Here is a 25,455-nt window from a genome sequence, read left to right as displayed (position 1 = left end):
TAGAATGACATACCTACTTTCCTTTTCCTGTCTTTGGAATCTCTCTCTCTCTCTCTCTTTTTTCTTTTAGTGGATTCCCTGTAGGGACATAATTAAATTAGATTTTCTCCTGTTAATATGTCTCGTGTCAATTTAATTCTTAAACCATCCAGAAAAACCTTGAAGAACAGAGATTTTTTCCTCCCCAACAATGCAAGTCCCAATCTTGGTGACTAATGCATAGTAGGTATCTGATAAATATTCAGCCAGGGAATGAATTAATGAACCTGAGGCAGCCAAGTGGTAATGTGTGACAGGAAGTTGGATGTGCAGGTTGAGGAGCTCAAGTGAGAGATCTGGCATGGAAATATAAATCCAGAGTCATAAGGATATTTATTGTAGTGGACACTCTGGGAATGGATACCATTACCTAAGGAGAGAGGACAGAATGAAAAGGTGAGAGGATCCTGCAATAAGAGGGAAAAAACTCTAATATTTAAAGACCTACTGGAAAAGAATGAGCCTGTCAGACATTTGAGAATGAATGAATGCCCTTATATTCAGATGAATCAGTCTTTTTATTCATGCCATCTGGATTTTGTGTCAGAAAGTCCTTTTGCTTCAATCTTCAAAGTATATCTAGAACATAATAACTTCTCACCACCTCCACTGCTGTCCCCTTCATCCCAGGCATTATCACAATAGTCTTCTCACTGGTCCCTGTTCTCACTCTTGTTCCCTACAGTGTATTCTGGACAGAGTGACCAATGTGATACTGTTATGAGGCAAGACAGGTAAATCACTCCTCTGCTCAAGCCTGTTGATTTCAGTCCAAGTAGAAGGTGAAGGAGCAGGGACACCTGGGTAGCTCAGCGGTTAAGCGTCTGTCTTCAGCTTACAGCATGATCCTGATGTACTGGGATTGAGTTCCACACAGCTTCCTGCACGGAGCCTGCTTCTCTCTCTTTCTATGTCTCTTCTCTTCTCTCTCTCTCTCTCTCATGAATAAATAAATAAAATCGTTAAAAAAAAAAGAAAAAAAAAGAAGGCGAAGGAGCAGAATTTGCCACCTCAAAATAGGCCTCTTTGGCAAAAGGGTTATTTTAAGATGATTATTTTTTAAGAACTGCAAAGTCAAGAGAAGTTCTAAAAACCCAAGTAGGGGATGCCTGGGTGGCTCAGAGGTTGAGCATCTGCCTTTGGCTCAGGGCGTGATTCTAGGATCCGGGATCAAGTTCCGCATCGGGCTCCCTGTAAGGAGCCTGCTTCTCCCTCTGCCTGTGTCTCTGCCTGCCTCTCTCTCTCTCTCTCTCTCTCTGTGTGTGTGTGTCTCATGAATAAACAAATAAATCTTTAAAATAAAAAAATAAAATAAAAACCCAAGTAGAAGTTGCCTTTTTGTGAGACACATTAACATTTATTTTTATTTTTAAAGTCTTTTGTTTACTTATGGTAGAGATAGAGAGAGCAGGGGTGGGATGGGGGGAGGAGCAGAGGGAGAGGGACAAGCAGACTCCAGACTGAGCACAGAGCCCGATGTGAGGCTCAATCTCAGGATCCTTAAGATCATGACCTGAACCCAAATCATGAGTCAGACAGTTAACCGGCTGAGCCACCCAGGGGCCCAGACATATTAACATTTATAAGGGAATCTCCATTCATTAGGGTGTCTCCCACTGTGTACCAGGAAAAGGATGTCTCTAAATCGCTAGAAATTCTTATTAATGGAGAAGGTAATGACTTAAATCTGCATAAAAACCTGACCCTTGGGGCACCTGGGTGGCTCAGTGGTTGGTTGAGTCTCTGCCTTTGGCTCAGGTCATAATACCAGGGTCCTGGGATCAAGTCTGTGCTTATGTAGGGACCAGGGGTGGGGGACACTTTCTGAATTTCTTGGGTCCCACATTCCCCCCTTTTCAGAGGAACCCAATGCAGGACCCAATCATGGGTCCTGAAAGTTCAGTGGTTGGTATTGTTGCCTTCAGAAGGAGGAGGAGGAGGATGAGGGGGCCAGCTAGGGAGGGCAACAAGGTAATTAGCCAGGGAGAATGATCGAGCCAGGATTCGAACCACCCCTGTTGCTGCTCTCGCTCTTGTTTTTGCCTAGCCAGTCCTTCCCTGACCTTTGCAGTGGGAAGCTTGGGTGGCCAGTGAAGCAATACCTGTTCCTATGCCAGCCAAACTAATTCCTAGCAGGGTAGCGATGGTGACAACAGAGATGGGATTTCACCCGTGGGTACCCGGTCCATCCATTGAGATGATTCTAGGGAGTAGTTGAACCAGCACACAGAAGCCCCCAGTTCTGTTTATAACCTGTCCGTGAGCGCAGGGATTTAATCCCTCGGAACAGGCCCACCAACTGTTTTGGGGCGGTAGATGATACCCAGTACTGTTTACAGGCTGTGTAACGCACAGAATCTGGTAACCCGGTCCCTGACAAAAGCCACTAGTAGTGGCGTGGAGGAGTGCCTATGCAGAGCCCCTGGCCTGACACAGATTGTCCTTGTCGGGCTGACTCTTCCATTCTGGAACAAAGTTCTTGAGTATGGTGTGTGGATCAGCTAGCCGGATGTGGGTGTAGTGGACCCAGGGAGTTATTCCGTCGACCTTGAGAGCAGTGGGCATAGTCAGGATCACAATGTAGGGTCCTTTCCAGCAAAGTTGGAGCATCTGCTGTTGGTGTCTCCGCATGTACACCCAATTGCATGGTCGATATCGATGGGGGTCCGGGGGCAGCCCAGTCTCGTAGAGAGGGCCCTCAGCTTAGGCCATACCTGCTCATGGGCTCTTTGTAACATTTGGAGGGAGAAAATAAGTTGTTGGTCATTGAACTCAGCAAGCACCTTGGGTTTCAGGGTAGGAATGATAGGTGGGGGTATACCAAACATGATTTCGTAGGGAGTCAGTCCCATCTTATATGGTGAATTCCTCACCCTATATAGGGCAAAGGGGAGGAGAGTCACCCAGTCCCCGCCAGTCTCCAAGGCTAATTTAGTTAAGGTCTCTTTTAATGTCCTATTCATCCTTTCTACTTGACCTGAGCTCTGGGGTCTGTAAGCACAATGTAATTTCCTATCTGCCCCCTTCCCCCCCCCTCCAGTATTTGTGCTACTCCCTGTGTTACCTTAGAAATGAACCCTTGTCCATTGTCAGATCTGACCTGGAAAGAAATCCATACCTTGGCAGAATGTCCTCCAGCAGCTTTTTGGTCACCATTTGCACTGTTTCGTGCTTGGTGGGGAACACCTCTGTACTCCGATGCATTTTGTATAGGACTCGCCATCCTAGTTCCTCTGGCAGGATGATGCTGGAGTCTGCGGCTCTCCATCAGCCACGCAAGCATTGGGTCATAGGCAAGCGTTTGATCCAGTGTAAGTCAGCATCAGTATAGTTGGGGGTGTCCAGCAGGGTCGGTGCCCCTGGATCGGGTAGTGTGGTTGTTAAGATCTGGGTCACTGAAAGGGCTGCCTCCTTTGCTTTTGAATTGGCTAGCCAGTTTTCCCTAGCTACTAGTGTATCTGCTTTTTGGTGTCCCAGACAATGGATGGTAGCTAGTGCCTTGGGCAGCCAGAGGGCCCTCAGGAGTTCAAGGATCTCTGTTTTGTTTTTAATAGTCTTTCCTTCTGCTGTCAGAAACCCTTTCTCTCTGTAAAGGGCTCCGTGGATATGAGCGGTGGCAAAGGCGTACCTGCTGTTGGTGTAAATGTTTATTCATTTACCTTCTCCCATGGTTAGCACCTTGGCCAGTGCGATCAGTTCTGCCCATTGAGCCGATGTTCTGGCTGCCAATGGCTCTGCCCAGATGGTCTCCATTTCCGTGGTTATGGCTGTCCCCACCTATCTGATTCCTTCTTGGACAAAACTGCTGCCGTCCATATACCAGGTGGCATCCACGTTCAGCAGTGGCTGGTCCTGGAGATCAGCTCTGATTCCGTGCACCTGTGCCCAAATTTCTTGACAGTCATGCAGAGGGGGGTCTCAGTCTGGGTTAGGGAGTAGTGTTGCCGGATTCAGGGTTGTCGGTGGCTTGAATAAAATTCTGGTGGGGTTTAGCAGTAGGCTCTGATAATGGGTCAGATGAGCATTGCTGATCCAGCGGTCTGGGGGCTGTTTGAGTACCCCTTCAATAGCATGTGGTAACATACAGTTCTTGCCCCATGGTCAACTTGTCTGCGTCCTTGACCATAGTGGCCACCACGGCAATAATTTTTAAACATGGGGGCCACCCAGCAGCCACCATGTCCAGCTTTTTGGAAAGATAGGCTATGGGTCTCTTCCAGGGACCTATGTACTGGACAAAGACCCCTTTTGCCACCTTGTCTTTCTCATCCACATACAGGTAGAAGGGCTTGGTTAGGTCGGGCAACCCGAGAGCCGGGGCAGACAGCAAGGCCTGTTTAAGGTCATTAAAGGCTGTGTTCATGGCCTCTGTCCATTCAAAATTTTGCTGGTGCCTGGTAGCCTCATAGAGGGGTCTGGCCATCTCGGCAAAACCTGGAATCCATAATCAACAGAACCCTGCTGACCCCAGGAATTCACGTACCTGGAGGACGGTTTGCAGCTGTGGGATCCTTAGGACAGTTTCCTTCCATACATCCATCAACCACCTCTGTCCATCCTTTAATTTGTACCCTAGGTAGCTCACCTCTGCTCTGCAGATCTGGGCTTTTTTTAGCTGAGTCCCAGTATCCTAGAGCTGCTATTGTCTGGAATAAGTCCTTGGTGCCTCACAGGCAAGTGTCCTGGTCCTCCGCCACCAACAGGATATCATCCACATATTGCAATAAGGTCAAATGAAGGTGCTTGGCACGGAACTCACCCATGTCTTCGTGTAAGGCCTCATCGAAGATGGTGGTGAATTTTTGAATCCTTGTGGTAGTCGTGTCCAGGTGAGCTGGCTATTGATGCCTTTCAATGTCCGTCCATTCAAAGGTGAAAAGGTCTTGGCTCTTGGGTGCTAAAGGCAGGCTGAAAAAGGCATCTTTTAAATCTAATACCGTATACCAAGTTTTGTCTGGAGGCAAGGTGGAGAGGAGGGTGTATGGGTTTGGGACCGTAGGGTATATATCCTCTACTTGCCGGTTGACTTAATCGTTAGAGTGCAGTTTCCGCACCGGCAGCAAGGGAGTGTTCCATGCCGATTGGCAAGGCCTCTCAGACAGTAGAAGACTACTGCCCGAGTCCAGTAGTTGCCGTATGTGGGTTGTGATTCCTGCTCGTAGCACGAATGGGAGGCATGGGGGATTGGCGGACCCTGACAGGGTCTGCCCCCGGCTTTAGGTCTATGTATATGGCCAGTCGGTGCCGGGCCAGCCCAATTCCCCCAGTTTCTGCCCATGCTTGGGGAAATTCCTGCAGCCAACGGTCAATGTCAGTCACTGGGGCTGAGGGCATTTGGTGGAGATGATATTTGTCCTCTAGACCTAGGACAAGCACCTGAATCAGATGCCCCTCCTTGTTTAGGATTTTTGCCCCTTCGGGGTGGAAGTGAATTTGTGCCCCCATCTTGGAGAGCAAGTCCCAACCTAACAATGGGTAGGGACACTCAGGGATGACTATGAAAAGGAGTGGGATACCTGGCCCATGCCAAGATCCACAGTTCTTCAGGTAGTCCATGAGTACTGTTTGGTGCCCGTGGCCCCTTGCACCCATGAAGTCTTGCTTTCCAATTTCCCTTGGGGTTGTAATAAAATCGAGTGTTGTGCCCCAGTGTCCACTAGGAATTCAACGGGTTGCCCCTCCACTCTGAGAGTTATCCTGGGCTCGGGGAGGGGTGCCAAACTCCGACTCCCCTAGTCGTCCAGGTCCTCCATTTCTAATGACTCTCTCTAAGAAGGCTGCTGGACTCTTATCCTTACCTTGTCTCACATCATATACCTTGGCCAGATTGGTAGGCTTGTGCGGGGCAGCCTTAAGACCTGCCATTAGAGTCTAGTGGTAGACCCGGAGTCTCTCCTTACCTTCAGCCGAGTTGTAGTCCCAGGTAGGGTGGGATAAGGGGAAGGCAGCGTTTATGAGGTCTGGGTTTTGAGTCGGCTGTCTGTCCTCTCCCAGGACAGACTTCCGGGCTTCCACCTGAATTCGTTCTCTCTCTGGTGGTGAAGAGAACCTGCAAGAGCTGATGGCAGTCATCCCAAGTAGGCTGGTGGATAAAGAGAACAGTATCTAAAAGCCCGATTAGATCTTTCGGGTTATCAGAGAACTTTGCATTATGGGTTCTCCAATTATATAAATCACTGGTGGAGAACGGCCAATATAACATTGGTTGTTCTCTGGTCTCCACGGGAGGCCCCATGGTGTGGAGGGGAAGAGCAGTGGAGTAGGCCGGCCCCACATTTGGAGGTGGGGCCACCCGGTGGCTCTGTTGGTGTGCCTCTGCTGCTGGCTGGCACACAGGAACTCCCTTGTCAGGGAGGGGTGGAGCCCCTTCTGCAGCCCCTGGTGCCTCCAATGGAGGGGCGGAAGGGAGAGGGGGTGCCTGGTAGGGCAGTGAGAGAATCAGGTCCTCTGGAGAGGAATCCTGCAAGACCGGATAAAGGGGCGTTTTGGTCTTAGAGTCAGTCTCCTTCTCGGCCTTGCCTTTCACAGGACTAGAATCTTGGTAGGTCCTGCTTTGGGGGGTAAAAATGGTTTCAGCCAAGGAGGGGGATTCTCGATCATGTCCTGCCAGACCAGGATGCAGGGCACCTGGTCAGGGTGGCTGTCTGGTTTATTCCTGAAGATCACAGCCTTAACCTGTAGGTGGAAAGTTCCTTCTCGGGGCCATCCCACATCAAAGGTTGGCCATTCTGACATGCAGTAAGTTTGAAATTTCTCTCTCCGTATGTCTGTGTTCAGATTATAAGCTCTTTCCCTAATGTTCGAGAAGTGGGAGAACATAAGAGACAGGGGGGTGGTTTGTGTCTGTCCCATTATGTCCCCAGTCCACACCAAGGCACAGACAGTTATGACGATTAACAAGGACACAGTAACACAGACAAACGTTCCAATGCGGCCACGGAGACAAAACAGAAAGTAAACTGAAGGGCTGGCTGTCCGTAATGGCAGTTGGCCCTCTTCACAGATGAGGACTTCGTCCTCCTGGCGGGGGCAAGGGATGTCTCCCAAGACCCCTGGTCGACAGCTTGCCAGCGCGTCCTCCTAAGCCAATGTCGACCTTTAACAGTTTTGAATTCCTACAGGTAGAAATACAGCATGGAACTCTCAGAAAATATGTGCGCAAAAGGTAGAAAAAGTTGAGTGCACTCACCAGGCATGGGACCCTCTGGGTGGGGTCCTAGGGGTCTCTCAGATCCCCGACGAGCTCCCAAATGTTGTGCCCAAGATTGCGAATCCGAGAAACCACCAAGGAGCCAACACCAATGCAAGCACACGAGGGTTTATTAGCAAGCTCGAGCTTGGGTCCAAATGTACCCGTCACAGCGGAGCAGGGACTTGGACCCCAAGGTGGGTTATAGCTGGGTTTTTATGGGCTGGTCTAGGGGATTTCCAGTAAGGGTGGGGGAGTTTCTCAAGCTCTTAGTTCCTCATTCCAATATAGGACGTGCTCTGCGGTTTTTCTTGGAACTGACTTGGGCTACAGGCCTCAGGGCATGCTTATCTAGGGGCCGGGGTTGGGGACATTTTCTGAATTTCTTGGGTCCCACAAGAACAACATGGCTGGTAGGCTTCCATCTTTCTGGCATACTTTCCCTCAGATATCCACACAGTTTACTCCCTTCTTTATCTTTGCTTCAAATATTACTTTAATGGAGCCCATTGTGATCCACCGTTTCAACATTGCACCCTTTCATTCCATACTCCAGACCTTCCTTCCTCACTCTATTTCTTACATAGCACTTTTCAACTTCAAACACACTGATGGATTGATTGATTTAGATTGTTTACTGTCTTTCCCTGTAACTGAAATGTTAGCTCCAGATCGGCAGGCACTCTTAGCCTTTTGTTCAGTGATGCTGTCCCAGCACCTAAGACAGTGCTGGCACAGAATAGACACTGTGTTTGAATGAGTATTTGCGAAGTGTATAAATGAATAGATGGATGGTCTTTCTGACCAGATGATAAAAGCACCTACCCATTTTTATTCTACTACTTCTATGGTTCCACCTTTTACACTTAAATCTTTGAGCTAGGGGCACCAGGGCGGCTCAGTGGTTGAGCGTCTGCCTTTGGCTCAGGTCATGATCTTGGGGTACTGGGATGGAGTCTTGCATCTGGCTCCCCACAGGTAGCCTGTTTCTTACTCTGCCTGTGTTTTTGCCTCTTTCTGTGTGTCTCTCATGGATAAATAAATTTTTTTAAAAAACCTTTAAGCTGGAATTTATTCCAGAGCAAAAAATATGGTGGGAATTCAGATTTTCCCCCTTCAAATGGCTAAGTGCCTCAGTACAATTCATTGCAAAAGCCATCGTTCTCCACCCCATCATTTGAAATGTTTCCTCATACTTCAGTTCCTTTTAATCGAGTATTAAATTTGGTTAAAACTCATTATCTCCGGCGCCGAGGGGGCCGCATCCCCCCGATGGGCTGCCTGGACCCGAGCAGAGAGGATGTAAGGAAGACGTGGAGGAGATTTGATGTCCGAACACCCAAGTCATCTAACTCAGATGATGACCTCCCCGAAGACTATCCAGTGGTCAAAAACATGCTCCATGGGGATCCCTGGGTGGCGCAGCGGTTTGGCGCCTGCCTTTGGCCCAGGGCGCGATCCCGGAGACCCAGGATCGAATCCCACGTCGGGCTCCCGGTGCATGGAGCCTGCTTCTCCCTCTGCCTGTGTCTCTGCCTCTCTCTCTCTCTGTGAGACTATCATAAATAAATAAAAATTTATAAAAAAAAAAAACATGCTCCACGGACTGGTAGCGGATTTGACCCTGGACCTGGGTACTGCACACCGCCCCCTACTTGTCTCCGCGGACCACCACAGTGTCCAGCTAGCCCTCCCACCCGGGACCCCCGCCCCCCCCCCATGGTCCTGCGGGCTTTGATCAGCTCCCGCCCGTACTGGGCACATGGGGCTTTGGGGCTGGCCGGCACTGCTGGGAGGTGGAGACCACGGATGCCGCCTGGGCCCAGCCTCCTCTGGGGAGGACGAAGAGGACGAGGATGAAGCCAAGGGCCGCTAAGCCTTGGGTGCGGCCGGGGAGTCACTGCGCCGCAAGGGCCGCGTGGGGCTGTGCCCTGCGGGGGCCGTGTGGGCTGTGGAGGGTCGCGGCGGCCACCTGTGGGCCCTCACCGCCCCTGACCCCACCCCGCTGGGTGGCGCCGGGCCCCTGCCGTGGCGCATCCGCATAGACCTTGACTGGGAGCGGGGCTGAGTAGCCTTCTATGACGGCCGCTCCCTAGACCTACTCTTCGCCTTCCAGGGGCCAGGCCCCCTGGGGGAGCGCGTTTTCCCGCTGCTCTGCACTCGTCACGCCCACGCCACGCCACACCACCACCCCACCACCGGGAGGCTTCCTCCTGTGCCAGGGAGCTCCCCTCCCTCCCGGGAGCACATCCACCTGTCCCCTCCCTCCTTCCCACCTGATCCCTACCCAGCACACAAGCCCTGGCCACCAGGTAGACAGGATGGGTACTCGCAGCAGTTTTCTCCCGGCCCCCACCTCGCCTCCTCTCCAGATGGGCCTGGTCCTCCTCCACAGCTCTAGGGCTCTGGCTTCTGGCCTGGCTCCAGTGTCCTCTAGGAGGGGACAGGCCAGCCCTACTCCATGGTGACTGCTTCCTATGCTCATAGCCTTTTCCCCTTTGGGACCTTGTTAGGGCTCCCTCTGCACATGCTCACAGTAAGGAACAAATGGTGCTACCTCTCCTTTCCTCCACCTGGGAATGGCCCAGACCCCCAAAAACTCATACTTGTATATAGCTTCACATCTTTCCACATATGTATAAATGGGCCCATATTTAACACGTTTTGTGATGCTGGGTTATTTATTTTGTACATCTGTGGCAATAAATGAGATCTCAGTTGTGGTTAAAAAAAACAAACAAACCTCATTATCTCCTTCATTGTGGAGAAAGGTCCAGTAGAATTGGATCTTCATTCCTTCAGCCAGTTTCTTTTCTTTAAGATGTTATTTATTTATTCATGAGAGACACACAGAGAGAGAGGCAGAGACATAGGCAGAGAGAGAAGCAGGCTCCATATAGGGAGCCCAATGCGGGACTCCATCCTGGTACTCCAGGATCACACCCTGCGCTGAAGGCAGACGCTCAACCGCTGAGCCACCCAGGCATCCCATCAGCCAGTTTCTATAAAGATACTAGAGCTATACTTTGGTTTATTTATTTATTTATTTATTTATTTATTTATTTATTTATTATTATTTTTAATTTATGATAGTCACACAGAGAGAGAGAGAGAGAGAGAGAGAGGCAGAGACGCAGGCAGAGGGAGAAGCAGGCTCCATGCACCGGGAGCCCGATGTGGGACTCGATCCCAGGTCTCCAGGATCAGGCCCTGGGCCAAAGGCAGGCGCCAAAACGCTGCGCCACCCAGGGATCCCTATACTTTGGTTTAAAAAGTTTTTGTTCCTCGCTTATTGTAGCTAAGTTGGATATCTTCTGGACAGTGGCTACTTTAAGTGGTTTGGAAAGTCTCCCAATCTTTAATCACATAAAATTCTTCCCTCCCTTCCTTCTTGCTTGACATAAGATAACAAGTTTTTAGAACATGTGGCAGGATATCTTTCTGTCATTGGGAAAACAGGCACAAGTGGATGCAGAGCGACCTTACATCTGCCCTTCATGTAAAAATGCAAGCCTGCCCAGAGAGCTTCAATTTACTCATCTCAGAGTGAGCCTTAATTTGATGATGGAAGTTTCTTCTTTAAAAGAAGAGTTTTGGGATCCCTGGGTGGCTCAGAGGTTCAGCGCCTGCCTTTGGCCTAGGGCGTGATCCTGGAGACCCGGGATCGAGTCCCACGTCCGGCTTCCAGCGTGGAGCCTGCTTCTCCCTCTGCCTGTGTCTCTGCCTCTCTCTATGTCTATCATGAATAAATAAATACATCTTTAAAAAAAAAACTTCAATAAGAGTTTTGGGCAGCCCAGGTGGCTCAGCGGTTTAGTGCCGCCTTCAGCCCAGGGTGTGATCCTGGAGACCTGGGATCGAGTCCTGCATCAGGCCCCCTCTGGGGAGTCTGCTTCTCCCTCTGCCTCTCTCTCTCTCTCTGTCTCTCATGAATAAATAAATAAGATCTTTAAAAAAATAAGAGGTTTTTTTTGGGGGGTGCCTGGGTGGCTCAGTTGGTTGAGTGTCTGCCTTTAGCTCAGGTCATGATCCCAGGGGCCTGGGATGGAGCCCCACATTGGGTTCCCTGCTCAACTGGGAGCCTGGTTCTCCCTCTGTCCCTCCCCCTGCTTGTGCTTTCTCTTTCTCAAATAAATATATAAAATCTTAAAAAAATTTTAAATACAATTTTTTAATTAAGTAAAAGTTATTTCTTAATCATTCAATTGCTTGAAGCTTTTAAAACTATGGAGTGCTTTTTAAAAAAGATTTTATCTATTTATTCATGAGACACACAGAGAGAGAGAGGCAAAGACACAGGCAGAGGGAGAAGCAGGCTCCATGCAGGGAGCCCGACGTGGGACTCAATCCTGGGACTCCAGGACCATGCCCGGGGCAGAAGGCAGGCACCAAATCGCTGAGCCATCCAGGGATCCCTATGGAGTGCTTTTTGTTGTTGGTTGTTGTAGTAAAAAAAATGTGAGCCCTTCATTGGGAGGTTGAAATTTAAGACAAGACCATAGTATTCATTAAATACTTGTTACGCACCCATCTCATACTAACTGCCATGGAGAATAAAAAGAGCCTGCAAGTAATTCAGCCAACATTTATTTGGCACTGATCATATTCAAGGATACCTAATGGTGAAGTAATATTGCTTGACTGGCTATCAGTCCATCATTGAGATGGCATCTGGAGAGAAACAACTAGACCAAGGGAAAAATAATAGTAAAGAGAACATTCAACTATATGTAATGATAATCCAAAGGAGGAAGTAGAAATAAAGAACAAAGGGAAAAATCTAGAGGATCCATGATGGGGAGGGGTGGGTTTCAGAGATTATTTTTGGCTTGTGAGACCTGCTTCTCTGAGGACTGTCCCTTGGCCAGATTTGCTCACACTCAGCTGGCCCATCTCTCCTCGCCAGAATCACATCAGTAATACCCTGCTTCCTGCTCCTCCCTCCCCTAATATAGTCTCCAGGTAGCAGCCACAGTGATCTCTTTAAGATGAAATCTGATTATCTCCTTCCTCCTCTTAAAAAGGCTCCCCTTTTCATTGCTACCTGGATCTAGTCAGTAGGCCCTGCATCTCCCTCTCCAGTTTCTTCTTTTGTCCTCTCTGTCCTAAGATGCACTACAGCCATATCGATGCCCTCCTGCCATTCCCTCAACTAACCTTCCCGCTGTTCCCACTCTGGCTTCTTGCCTTGGAAGTCCTGTCTCTACCCCCATACTCCTGGGCACTAATTGCAACGACCAGACTGATATGGTCCACATAGACGCACATTTCCCTCTTTGAACCCCAGGGAGAAAGGCACAATTATTGTAGAGTTGGCCCCATTCTGCCCTAGACTGGCGGAGGCCTGGCTGAGAATTAGAGCCTAGGGGAAGGTCCTAAGGTGCTCTATCTGGATTTGAGACAGAGATTGCCCACCAATCCAGGGGGAGGGATTTCTCCTGACTCCTCCTGGGGGTGCAGACTGCTTGCTGAGCCTGGCATTTAAGTGTTTTTTGCCAGCCTAGCCAATTCCCAACTATCGCCACAGACAGTAATTTACATAACTCATCCTGAAGACAAATGGACAGGACTTTTGCTTTATTTGTCATTATTTGACTAGGAAATAAAGGAAGAAATATTCTTGCCCTACTGAGTACTATTCCCTTCAGTAATGTCAATAATTCAGAGCTGGTTCCAAAAACTCCTTGGGGTTTTTACCCGTGACCTGAACATTATTAACTACCACCTGCCTGATATATACAGTAATACACCATGGGCAGAGTATAACTGTGAAGAAGAAAAGTAACAATTGTCAAAAGATCCTACTCCCCCAAGATAAACTGGTAACATTTTAGTAGATTTCTTTCTGGTTGCTTCTCTCCCTCTACGTATTTTATAGTTAATAATGTGTGATCTTGGGCGTCTTTGTGGCTCAATTGGCTGGGCATCTGCCTTCAGCTTAGGTCATAATCCCAGTGTCCTGGGATCCAGCTCCACCTGGGGTTCTTTGCTCAGCTGGGAACCTGCTTCTCCCTCTCCTTCTGCCCCTCCCCCCTGCTCGTGCACGAGCCCAGGCTCTCTCAAATAAATAAATAAAATCTTAAAAAAAATAAGGTGTGATCTTAAGCTTTCTTTCCCCAGTGTTCCCTTTTCTGGTGGTCTCATTGTTGTATTATCATTTGTAAGTGACAATTCAGCCCTGATCTCTAAGCATCAAATTTCTCCATGTCCCCATCCCAAACTTGCTCCACTGCAAGCATTTTGGTAAGTAGCCACCACACCATTTATGCCAGATGCTTATTTAGTCATCCATACTGACTTCTGATGCCTCAATTCCATCCCAGCCCTTTCCCATCTGATTCATTAGCAAATTCTGTCTAAACTATCTGCCACATACGCCTAACAATTGTTCCTTCCTCCCCATCTCCACTGCCACCACCCCAATTCAAGTCCCTATCCTCTCTCTCCAGATCTGTTGGCACAGTCCCAGGGGTACCTCTGCTTTCACACTTAACCCTTTGCAGTCTTTTAATGGGTTCGAGGATTCTATCTACCTCCTTGGCTCCCTCTCTTTATTCTCCTGAAATTCCTGTCACCCTGGATCTCTTTCTGTCTCTTGATATGTGCACACTCTTTCCTCCACTTTCTGCTTAATGCTATCTCTCTCCTTGAAAAGCTTTCCCATGGCTAGTTTTTCTCCATTCAGATCTGATGTGACGTCTAAAATCAAATTGAGTCTCCCATACATTGTCCACCCAAGCACCTAGTTTACTTCCTCTGTAGCACTAATTACAACACATATTGTTTTGTTATTTGTATTAAAATATTTTCGTAAGTTTTTAAATAAATTAGAAAAAAATTAAATTTTTGCAATCCCTCCAACACGAGTAGATTGGCACAGATAAAATACACAATGCCCAGTTAAATCTGAATTAAACGAGTACTTTTTTTTGTATATCATTTTGGGACATGCACAAACTGAAACAATTTATCTGAAATTCAAACTTAACCGGGCGTCCTATATTTTTATTTGCCAAATTTGGTAGTTTTACCTTCGAAGTGCGTGCCTTGTCCTTGTCTCTCTCGCTTGTTCTGCGTTGTATCCTTACAGCCAAGCCCAGATCCTGCCTTTTATTTGTAGGTGTTCAGTAATTGTTCTATATGAAGTAACTATCTGTACTACCCCCCAAGTCATATTCATTCACCAGAATTTTCCCCATTCAGTAAAAATTCTTGTTGAGGATATTTGGGAAGATGTATTTTATTATTGAAACTTCTTTGTTTCCCCTTTATGCAAAATTAGCATAGTTAGGACTCTGTACCTTCATCACATTGTTTTGAGCATTAAATGAGTTCATGAGTGTAAAGTTCAGCACCGTGTCTGGCCCCCTAGACTATGCAATAAATTTCAGTTCGGTATTAAATGCAGCCCGTGAAACATTCTAGCGGAAAGCAAAACCGCGGGTTTGTGGAGCACGGGTGGGGGCTGGGGAAACGGTTAGAAACGGGCGCCGGCCAGAACGCGGAGGGCCTGGGGAAAGGGGAGGAGCAAGGAGTGAGTGACAGAGAGGATGGCCAATGGGAGGCTGGGAACCGCTCCCCCTCCCTTTGCGTTTCAAATTCTAAGCTCGGTTTCCATCCGGGTCCTTCAGCCTCGTTCCCGGGCAGTATAAAGTTTGCTGTCTCCTTTGTTCGCCCTCGTTGCGCAGTAGTGCTAGCGGCTTCCCTCTTCCGCTCTCAGAGCCGGTGGCTCTCACTCGTGCTGAGCTGCTACGAAGCCCCTGCCGGCGAGCTCGTAGGAGCTTGGAACGGTCGTCACCCCTCCGGTACGTGTTACTCTTTCCTTCACCCGCTTCTCGTACCTTCTTGCCACGTTACAACTTGGGATTATCTCCCTGGAGATGGGGGTGGCGGGCGCCATTTTAAGAGCCTAAAGGTGCCGACCTATTTCGTTAAAGCCGAGCATGTCCGGGGAAAACAGACGTGGGAGCGCCATTCCGTTCGGTGCCTCTCGAGAAAGTTTGGCTGTCCGCCTGCGGGGTTGGTGCCGGAGGTCGGGGCTGGAACAGGACGAGGGCAGACCGCGCCACCGCGGTACCTGCATTGGGATGGCGCTGGCGCTACGGATGGGCACGTGCGCTTTTACGCGGGTCCTTGTTCATTGGCGGCCTTGGAGAGGAAGCCCTTTGAATTTTCCCAACCACTGCTGATGGCAAAAGTTACTCCCCTGACCGGTGTGGGTTTTTCTGGGTTGAATCCAAGTGTCGCCATTTTGTGTTTTCCACGCGGTTTTTAATGACGGGTTTTAATTGGATTCTGCTGCAGTCATGGAGTGTTGAGTGATACGATGCGCGCTTCCACCTTCCGTTATTATGAAACGAGACTGAGACCATTTTTTTTTCTTTTAAACCTTTTCGGCGGGGCAGGGGCTGGTAAAGAAGAGGTATAACTTGGCGCAAGGTTTAAATTTCTTTTAGATTTACTAGGGAATCCTAATGAGAAAAGGCAAAGAAAGGTCTTGGAAGAGGACTTGCGTCTGGCCCGTGACCTTGAATGGGGCGATACACTTTTAAAAAACCATTAGGGTAATTGGGATGTGATAATTGAATCTTTAAAAGGAAACACATCTAGGATTAAACTAAAATGGCTTTTTCAAATGCTGAGTGGCTGTTACTTTATTAAAATTGCCGAGGTGGATTAAGGAGGAAGGTATTAGCTAAGTTGGACCTTTTTAACTAGTTTAGTGTAAACTGCTGTATCCGTAAACTACTTAAATTGGTTTCCTGCTGAGGCTTAGCAAAGGAATGATGATTTTAGTAAAACAAGAAAGATGTACCAGTAAATAGGTGTGTCCTGTGAACCTGAACTTTTTTTTTTTTTTTGAACTTGAACTTTTTATAGGGAGGTAATACTATTCTTTTTTAACAGACTCTCACCAGGGGGAAAAAATGGTTGAAGCAGATCGCCCAGGAAAGCTTTTCATTGGTGGCCTCAATACGGAAACAAATGAAAAAGCCCTTGAAGCAGTATTTGGCAAATATGGACGAATAGTGGAAGGTGAGTTATCTGAAACTATATAGGGAGCTGTTAGAATTAAAAATGTAAGCTGTGATGTATTTAATTGCGTTGATTGTCTGAAATGATACATTATTTTGTCCTCTAAGAAGTTCTGAGCTTACGTTTTGTAGATGCACTTGTCTTACCTAATTCGAACTAGAGTAACACTCCCCCCCCCAAAAAAAAACCTGTTTTTTTTGTTTTTTTTTTTTTTTAGTTCTATTGATGAAAGATCGTGAAACCAACAAATCAAGAGGATTTGCTTTTGTCACCTTTGAGAGCCCAGCAGACGCTAAGGATGCAGCCAGAGACATGAATGGAAAGGTGAGATTGCACAATGATAGTTTCCTAATGCATTAACTTAATGTTGTTATTGAATTTTGGTCTAGGCATAGGTCTTGAGTTGTGTTTGGATGTATGCGTTTCCAGAACCCTCTAATTTTTTTCGCCTTTTGTAGTTTCAAATTTTGCGGAGTTGTGGATTATACTCTTTTAAGTGTTTTCAAATCAGAAAATTATCTGATTGTTATCTGGAATCCATAAAATGAGTTGACAACTTGGCTTTTCATCGGTTATCACATTTGATAACAAGTTGACTGGCTCTTTAAACTTTATTGACCAGCAGTGTGATAGTCCCCTTGTGTTGGGGTTCAACTGATCAGTATTGTTCTAAGATACTTTCTCCCCCCCCCAAAAAAAAACTTTCAATGGAAAAGTGACCATATATTTTTATCACTTTTCTCAGATGAGTTGATGAGCTAAATTTACCTAAAAACTTGAATTTGGAGGGCACATTGGTGGCACAATGCATAGTGAATACATCTACAAGATCTATTTAAATACTAATGCAATTAACCACTTTGATGTTTAGTCCTTAGATGGAAAAGCCATCAAGGTAGAACAAGCCACAAAACCATCATTTGAAAGTGGTAGACGTGGACCACCTCCACCTCCAAGAAGCAGAGGCCCTCCAAGAGGTCTTAGAGGCGGAAGAGGAGGAAGTGGAGGAACCAGGGGACCTCCTTCACGTGGAGGGCACATGGGTAATGACTTGAGTCTACTTCAGGCTTGTAGAATTTATGGACTGCAAACCCCACACCGATCTGCATTGGTTATGTCCTGGTACAAATTCTACAGCTTTTTTTTTTTAAATTAACCAGCTTTTGATATTGAGTGCACCTACTCCTTTATCATTTACCTAAGTTAAATTAGTGTTTAAAAAAATGGACCAGAGCCTGGCTGACAACTTAATCACGGGTCATGAGTTTGAGTCCCACACTGGGATTACTTAAACCTCAAAAAATAAAATCATGGGAAACCAGCTTATATGGGTAGTTTGTGAAAGAAGTTTACAGAAAACTTCTCAGAATGCATATATTTCAAGTGTATAAGAATTAAACCATTTTTTTGAAGGAGCTTAGACTACTTAGTTTTGTTAGTCTATATAGACTCCCTTGGACAAGTGCAAATTAAAGCAAGATGTCCCAACTAAACAAAATGGTCATTGATACAGCAAAGGAAACTTTTATGACTTTCATTGATGTGAGAATTAACATGTTTTTCTTTTCTTTTTCAATGCAGATGATGGTGGCTATTCCATGAATTTTAACATGAGTTCTTCCAGGGGACCACTTCCAGTAAAAAGAGGACCACCACCACGAAGTGGTGGTCCTCCTCCTAAAAGATCTGCCCCTTCAGGACCAGTTCGCAGCAGCAGTGGAATGGGAGGAAGAGGTAGATGCTAGATTTATTGAATAATCTGTTCTACCACCATAACAGAAGAGATTGATTAATGGATTTTAAAAAATGATGCTTTAAAATTAAAAACCTAAGTAAATGTTAAGTATAAAAAATGTTAATGAAACGGACTCATGGACTTGAGATGTGATCTAGGTACATAAAGTTACAAGCACTGAAAAGAATTAAGTTGTGAATAGGAAATTTTAAAGAAACTTCATGATTTAGTTGTACTGTCCTATTTGAATCTCTACCCTCAATGCCTGAATATAAATTCATATTTTAGCTTTCCATTTTTGGATATATTTTTTAAATGGTTAATTTTTTCCCTTAAGCTCCTGTGTCACGCGGAAGAGATAGTTATGGAGGCCCACCTCGAAGGGAACCCCTGCCCTCTCGTAGAGATGTGTATTTGTCCCCAAGAGATGATGGATATTCTACTAAAGACAGGTAACAGACCAGTGTAGTAGTAGATAATTGAGGTTGAAAGGAGAACTTGTCAAAAGCGTGAACCAAGTTAATTTTTGTTTTTGTAGCTATTCAAGCAGAGATTACCCAAGTTCTCGTGATACAAGAGATTATGCACCACCACCAAGAGATTATACTTACCGTGATTATGGTCATTCCAGTTCACGTGATGACTACCCATCAAGAGGCTATAGGTAAAGTAATATTGTTGCCTGCCACAGCTGGCTGTAAAAGATAAAATTGCTCTGAAAATTGCCCTGTGACTTAACAAGTTTTTCTCTTTAGTGATAGAGATGGCTATGGTCGTGATCGTGACTATTCAGATCATCCAAGTGGAGGTTCCTACAGAGATTCATATGAGAGTTATGGTAAGATACTGGTTGAGGGTCTTTGAATATCACCAGCTTGAGTTTTTAGGTTCATGAGCCACTTTATTAGGCTGTGTGGTGCTTGCTTTTTAAGGGATATTTGCTTGCTTTTAAGGGGTAACGTTATCAGCTGGGCTTTTCCTAGTTTCGTGAGGGGCTTTTGTTTTTTTCTAAGTTTTTTTTTTGAGGCTGTTTGCTTGCTTTGGAGGGGATTTTGCTTGCTTAAATTGGCAGCCTTATGTGTTTTCCCCCAACAGTGAAAATACAATTTAAAAATTTTATTAACAAGATCAAATGTTTACCATTGCAATATGAAGGAAAGTCTACAGTTCAAAATTGCAACTTATCACTGGAAAGTGTCTGAGTGTCTACTATAAAATAACAAGCTGTCTGGAATATCCTCTTGAAATACACACCGTCTTCAATCTTTTCAAACAAACATTAAAACCCATCCAATTTCCGTATCTCAGCAGATGAGCAAATCCCTGTTAATGGCCAGCAATGGCAGAGTTTAAAACCTCCCAGTTAAAGTAAACGTTTAATACAAGAATTCTGTAAATTCAGATTTAAATGTTGTATATATACAATTTATAGTGTTGCCATATTACCTGACCATTGACCCTGCAGGTAACTCACGTAGTGCTCCACCTACACGAGGGCCCCCGCCATCTTATGGTGGAAGCAGTCGCTATGATGATTACAGCAGCTCACGTGACGGATATGGTGGAAGTCGAGACAGTTACTCAAGCAGCCGAAGTGATCTCTACTCAAGTGGTCGTGATCGGGTTGGCAGACAAGAAAGAGGGCTTCCCCCTTCTATGGAAAGGGGGTACCCTCCTCCACGTGATTCCTACAGCAGTTCAAGCCGCGGAGCACCAAGAGGTGGTGGCCGTGGAGGAAGCCGATCTGATAGAGGGGGAGGCAGAAGCAGATATTAAAAACAAAACAAAACTTTGGACCAAAATCCCCGTTCAAAGAAAACAAACAAAAAAGTGGAACCTTTTCTGTCATAACTACCCAAGGACTACTAAAAGGAAAAATTGTGTTACCTTTTTTAAATTTCCTGTTAAGTTCCCCTTCCATAATTTTTATGTTCTTGTGAGGGAAAAAAGTAAAACCTGTTTAATCTTATTTGACTTTATGACATTGCTTTCAATAAGCAAATGTTAAATGTGTTAAGACTTGACTTGTGTACTAGTGTTGTAATTTTTCAAGTTAAAAGTGTCCCTAAAGGCCACTTCCTATATCTGATTTTTCCCAGTAAATGAGGCAAAGCAATTCTAAGACCTTCCACAAACATCTAGCCTTCTAAAATGGAGAGGTGAATCCTTCTGCCTATACAAACAAGCTAGCTATTAGAGGGTGGTCGGGGTATGCTACTCTTAGGATTTCAGAGTGTCTTCAAACTGAAATCTCAATGTTCTCAGTAATGAAAAACCTGAGATCAGATGCTTATGTAAGGAAAGTGCTATTCACCCAGTAAATCCAAAAAAGCAAATGGATAATGCTGGCCATATTTTGCCTTTCTGACATTTCCTTGGGAATCTACAAGAACCTCCCCTCTCCCCTCCCCCAATAAGACCATTTAAGTGTGTGTTAAGCAACTACAGAATACTAAATAAAAAGTTTGGCCAAAACCAACCATGAAGCTGCAAACGGTGCTTGCTCTTACTGTTTCAAATTTTTGCAACTCTGTAGTGTCTCACTTTTAAGGAACAGCTTGATTGCAAAGGAGAAAATAGATAAGCAATGAAGTTATCTCCAACTTCTCAAAGGCTTATGACTTCTAAAAAGTGAATCTATCAGCATTCCACATCAGATTTAAAGCATCAAATGCCTGTGAAACAGCAAAGATGGTAAGCAAAGCAAACTAGTTTTTCCGTCTAAGTCGAGATTGAACACTTACCTTCCTCATAGTACAGTGAGACATACTGTACCTCATGGCAATGGAAATGCTTTCTAGATTAAAAAAAAAACTTTGGAAAAGCAAAGTGTTCGATAGCATATTAGAAGTCCTCCAAATTCAACACATGGATTTTTTTTTTTAAAGCATGTATGACACTTAAAGGCCTTAATAATAACAGCTGTTGTTTACCAATAGCGATCTGGGGCTTGGGAGGGGGTGTCTTTTTTTTTTTAAGTATTTTTGATGAAGACCTTTAAACATGCTTCATATGTTTTAACATTTTTCAAAATAGACTTTTAGTCAATTTAGGAAATGGCTTAAGTTTGGGGTCCCACTCTGCCCCTGTAAGCCATTGCAAACTTGACATTTAGTTGGATGCCTGACTTGTTTTTAGTTCTATGAAACTACACTGTATGGAGAAAATCTATTGCAAGTGGTCTTTAAAAAGCAAAACCTGAGGCAGCATGACCCAGGTCCAGCCATGAAGTTGAAAAAGATGCTCTTGAATATAGTAAACTTGAAGACCTCCAACTAAAATCCTTACACTGCACTTATTCCTTCAAATAAGTTTTGTCCGTTCAACTTATGGATTTAACATGGCAGTGCACCATTGGAACAGAATGAGAATCCATAAGCCATGCGACTTAAACCATTTTAAGCCATTCCAGTCCATCCCAAGCCAGTGAATCTTCCACCACTTTGAGAATTAGTAGAACATGAAATAACTTAAGCTGCAAGTCTGAACTTGCCTTTTCTTTCTGGAAAAGAGCAGTTGTAGGCAAGTTTTGAAGAATTTCCTTTAAGGGAGATAACTAGTTACCTATTTAATTTTTACAGGTTGAGGATTTTGGTCATTATGGTTGGAGTGCTGATTTATTCACACTAGATAAAGCTGGCAGCAAGAGAAATCAAATGCTAAGGTAAGTTTCAAAAGCCAGGGCCTTTATAGGTGTAAGTAATAGCTTTAATAGCTTTTCCATTTTGCATATCTGATATTCATAAATTTCTCTGACGGGGGTATAATCTTGTGGATTAGGATAAAATTAGGTGCTGTAATAAGTAACATTTGGTGTGTTAACTTATCCATTAGAATGTAGAGCAAGGTTATCTTAAACAGGTATGTTTCCATTAGCGGCTCAGTCATAGAATATTAGCATTTTTTTTCTATATTAGGGTGTACTTTCCAACTGAGTTATTTATCCTGTAACTGGAAGTTTGTACCTCTTAATCCCCTTATTAGCTATTTTTGAATGTATAAAGCTTGTTTAATACAGTCCCCATAAGCAGAGATTGATTGGAGCTGTACAGTTTGTTTTGGTATGTGGACAAACTGCACTTGCATGAGGTTTCAACTTGACTCCTGTGCATTTTATAAGAGGATACCCATTTTATTAACGATGCCTCTTCAACCGCAGTACAAATTGACTAATGGGATAACAGATGCCACTGTTCTCAATTCCCACTTGGAGTAACATTGTTGTGGGCATGATGTAGTTATCCTCAGTATTGCCCAAAATGATGCAGGAATTGTAATGAGTGTTTTTGGTTGCATTTTAGAGCTTGTAATTTAAAGCAAATGTTTGTTGCCAGTCAAAGCAACAAAAAAGTATATATTTAAAGAATGGGTGGGGAAGGGGAGTGATTTCCAGTATAACACAATGTCTTGTGACCTGATCACATGCTTTTCATTTTACAGAGTTGTTGAAGCAGAAGAATGCTGATTGTCGATAAGGCACAACAGTTGCATAAGCAGTACTCATCAGAATTGGTTTGGTGCAGGCAATAGATTTTGCCTTCGAGGGTTCCTGTGGATCTAAGGAGGGAAGGCATCAGTGTTGGTTAGCACTTAACTAGGGAGTGGTAGTTACTTCAAAAAAGTAATTGACCAGATAAAGGGGAGCAGTTAAGGAAATTGGTAAGTGGAGGTAGTAAGTTCTTGTGGTTCTTTATGTGGATTTTACAGCTTTGGCTTTCATTTTGTTAAAGTCCTAGGGGACAACTCTGTGATTCCTAATTATCACTGACTGTCAGAAAGTTGAAGTAGAAAAATGAAAGGCATGAGTGGTAACTCTTTATCCAGTAAACTGATTTTTCAGCAAGTGGAATATTTGTAGTTTACCCAGAAGTGGGGTTCAGTCATAAAAGAAGGGGAGGAGTAGTGTCTGGAACCTAAAGTAACTGGAAACATAGCTAAAATGACTGGAACAAAATTGGGCCACTTGGCTTTTAAGTATTTTGTAAGCCTGCTATAACCCCACCACCTGTCTTAGAAGCAAACCAGTCATGTTGAAGACCGAGCTGAGTATATATAAAAGCTAATGTTCTCAGAGGAACTGGATTTGAATTGTTGCGTTAGAACGAAGTACAAAAACTTCTGAGATTTTTGTTTTCATAGTAAAATCAGTGCTTATCGTGTTTAATCTTGGCAATTGTAGGAAATAGTCCAAATACTGTAACCCTCATTGGACAGGCTCTTGTAATTGCAGATCATGATGAGGGTATTGACCAAATTTAAGTAGCTATTGCACTTACATAACTGTCTTCCTCAATCCTCCAATAATGTAAACTACTTGGGATTGTGCTTCTGATGACTTTGGCTTTGGAGATTTTTAGATATCTTGAAAATAGTGTAGAACATAGAAATTAATCATAGTAAACGTAAATACTAAATTCAAATTAAGCAAACCTAAATGACTATTCAGCTATTTGGCAAAGTTTACTGACCCAGCAGACTTACTCTCCCATTGGGAAAAGAATCCATCTTGATTCTTCTGGCTTTATATTGGTTGTAAGACAGAATGATAAAATGTTTTGTTTAACTGGTAGTTGATTATAGAACCTAGATATTATAGATCACTTTTCTCTTTTTGGAATGTTTTGTATTTGAAACTTAATAAAACTTAACCTGCATTTTTTTGTGACCCCTGGGTTCTTTTTCTTTTTAGTTTTTGTAATAAGGATTTCAGACTTTTCAGTATGGTCTCCATATGTCCTCCTCCCCAAACTCTACTTCTCATGCAGTGAGGGCACTTTGGAGCAGTTGCCATAGAACAGTCATCAAGGTGGCCTGTTTTGTGACTAGGCCCCCTTTATTAGGGGAGAGAGCTTTAGGTGTAGATATTGAGGTGATTGCCTTTAAGATCTTTATCCCTGCATAGGTGAATGGGAGCAAGGACATCAAAGAACTAGAAATTGAAAGACCAAAGATGTACTCTGGTGCTTCTGCTTAACTCTTGGGAAAAAACCAGTCCATTTTAGCTCAGTTTGGTAGGAAATCCCAATTTGGGCCTTTAGCAATTCTGTTTAAACCCAGCACCTATGATTAATTAATGTTTGTGTTGACAACTCTGCTTTTATTGACTGTTCTATGTACATCTGACTCCTGGTGTACTTGTTAAAACTAAAAATGTAGTGACTTGTCCTTTTTTCAAAGGAAAACACCCCATGGATTGGAGTGCAGGGCCTCAAAACAGTGGAGGCTGTTTCTGGGGGGTTTGAAGCGTGACTCAGTTTCATAGAATTGGAAGATGTGCAGAAAGTTGTATATTGTTGGCTATAAGGTCTTATTTTCTAGGGTATGGGAGGTAAAGCTGAATTGGATTGTTCGGTGTATTAGGTTTGCTCTTAAGTGCATCTAAACATCTGACAGGTTTAGATTAGTGACATGGACCCAGACCGCTGGAACAACCTCCATTTTTATGGGTCCTTGTTAGATGCATTAAATTCATCTGCACCTAAAACTTGTATTTGGCTTATTAAAAGCCAGTTGAAGAGAAGTCCTCACATGGGAAAGTAAGGTCTCTTGAGCATTAGGGTGACAATAAAGCCCTGAGTATTGTCCTGTAAATAAACTTAGCTCCGTACCAATTATTCTAGGAAAACCAGTCCTTCCCATCAGTTTTTAAGTTGGACACATCAATGTGCTTCCCTAAAAACCTGCATCAATAACGAGCTCAATATTTACAGGTTTTGAAGATTAATGTGTTAATAAACCTTTGAAGTGTTCAAATAAGCATACCATGAAATTTGGCAAAACACAGAACATTGCTATCACCTAACCAGTTACCCTGTGACTCTTCCTAGACAGTTCTTGCCCTCCTTTCTCAAAGATTTAGACTATTTTTGCCTAAATGCAATCAAAAGTGAAGCCTTGCTTAAGGCTTTTTATTTTTTTCAGCAGAATGCTTCTGAGATTTTGCCGTGTGTGTATGTGTAGTTCCTTATTATTGCCAAGTATCAGCATGGTGCAGTTTACCTTTTGATGGAGACCTGGGCCTTTTCCAGTTGGCTGTTGTTAAAGTTGCTAATTGAATGTTCTTATACACAAGTCTGTACATCATCAGATGAAAACACTTAGTGGAATTTGGATGTTCAGGATCCTATGATAGATGCTTAGTTTCTTAGGGAGTTGCTTTTCCAAAGTTGTAACATTTTACTCCATGCCCATATCAGTATGTGGTACTTTTAAATGTAGCCATTCTGGTGGGTATGTTATATCTCCTTGTGGTTTAAATTTATGTCTCTGATAGGTGAGGAGCATTTGTATTTTAAAAAGATAAAATTTATTTACAATGTAATGCATACAGATGTTGTTTGAGGAGATAGGAAAGAGTTGTATAACCTATTCATCAAGAGGCATAATATTTCCCTCCAAAAAGTGCCTGCATGCCCCTTCCTAGTGTCTCTTCTCCCAGGCCCAGAGAAACCACATT

The 25,455-nt window shown here is 44.5% G+C and overlaps 1 protein-coding gene, 1 non-coding gene and 2 pseudogenes across 2 annotated transcripts; 3 read left to right on the top strand and 1 right to left on the bottom strand.

Moving 5' to 3' along the window:
* Positions 1 to 533: 533 nt before the first annotated feature.
* Positions 534 to 7,759, bottom strand: LOC118353793 (uncharacterized; annotated as a pseudogene).
* Positions 7,760 to 8,375: 616 nt separating this feature from the next.
* On the top strand, positions 8,376 to 9,629 carry LOC112668594 (RING finger protein 39-like; annotated as a pseudogene).
* Positions 9,630 to 14,849: 5,220 nt separating this feature from the next.
* On the top strand, positions 14,850 to 20,478 carry RBMX (RNA binding motif protein X-linked). Its single transcript, XM_025460892.3, has 9 exons — positions 14,850 to 15,033; positions 16,136 to 16,264; positions 16,482 to 16,588; positions 17,136 to 17,307; positions 17,846 to 17,998; positions 18,337 to 18,451; positions 18,538 to 18,663; positions 18,755 to 18,837; positions 19,465 to 20,478. Exons 2-9 carry the CDS (start codon positions 16,156 to 16,158, stop codon positions 19,773 to 19,775), a joined length of 1,176 nt encoding a protein of 391 aa, XP_025316677.1. The 5' UTR covers positions 14,850 to 15,033; positions 16,136 to 16,155; the 3' UTR covers positions 19,776 to 20,478.
* Positions 16,313 to 16,384, top strand: LOC112668608 (small nucleolar RNA SNORD61). Its single transcript, XR_003141739.1, has one exon. It is a non-coding gene; the product is annotated as a small nucleolar RNA SNORD61 (small nucleolar RNA).
* Positions 20,479 to 25,455: the final 4,977 nt, after the last annotated feature.

This window comes from Canis lupus, chromosome X, assembly GCF_003254725.2.
Source record: "Canis lupus dingo isolate Sandy chromosome X, ASM325472v2, whole genome shotgun sequence".
NCBI lineage: Eukaryota > Metazoa > Chordata > Mammalia > Carnivora > Canidae > Canis > Canis lupus.
This window is presented reverse-complemented; position numbering and strand designations above follow the sequence as displayed.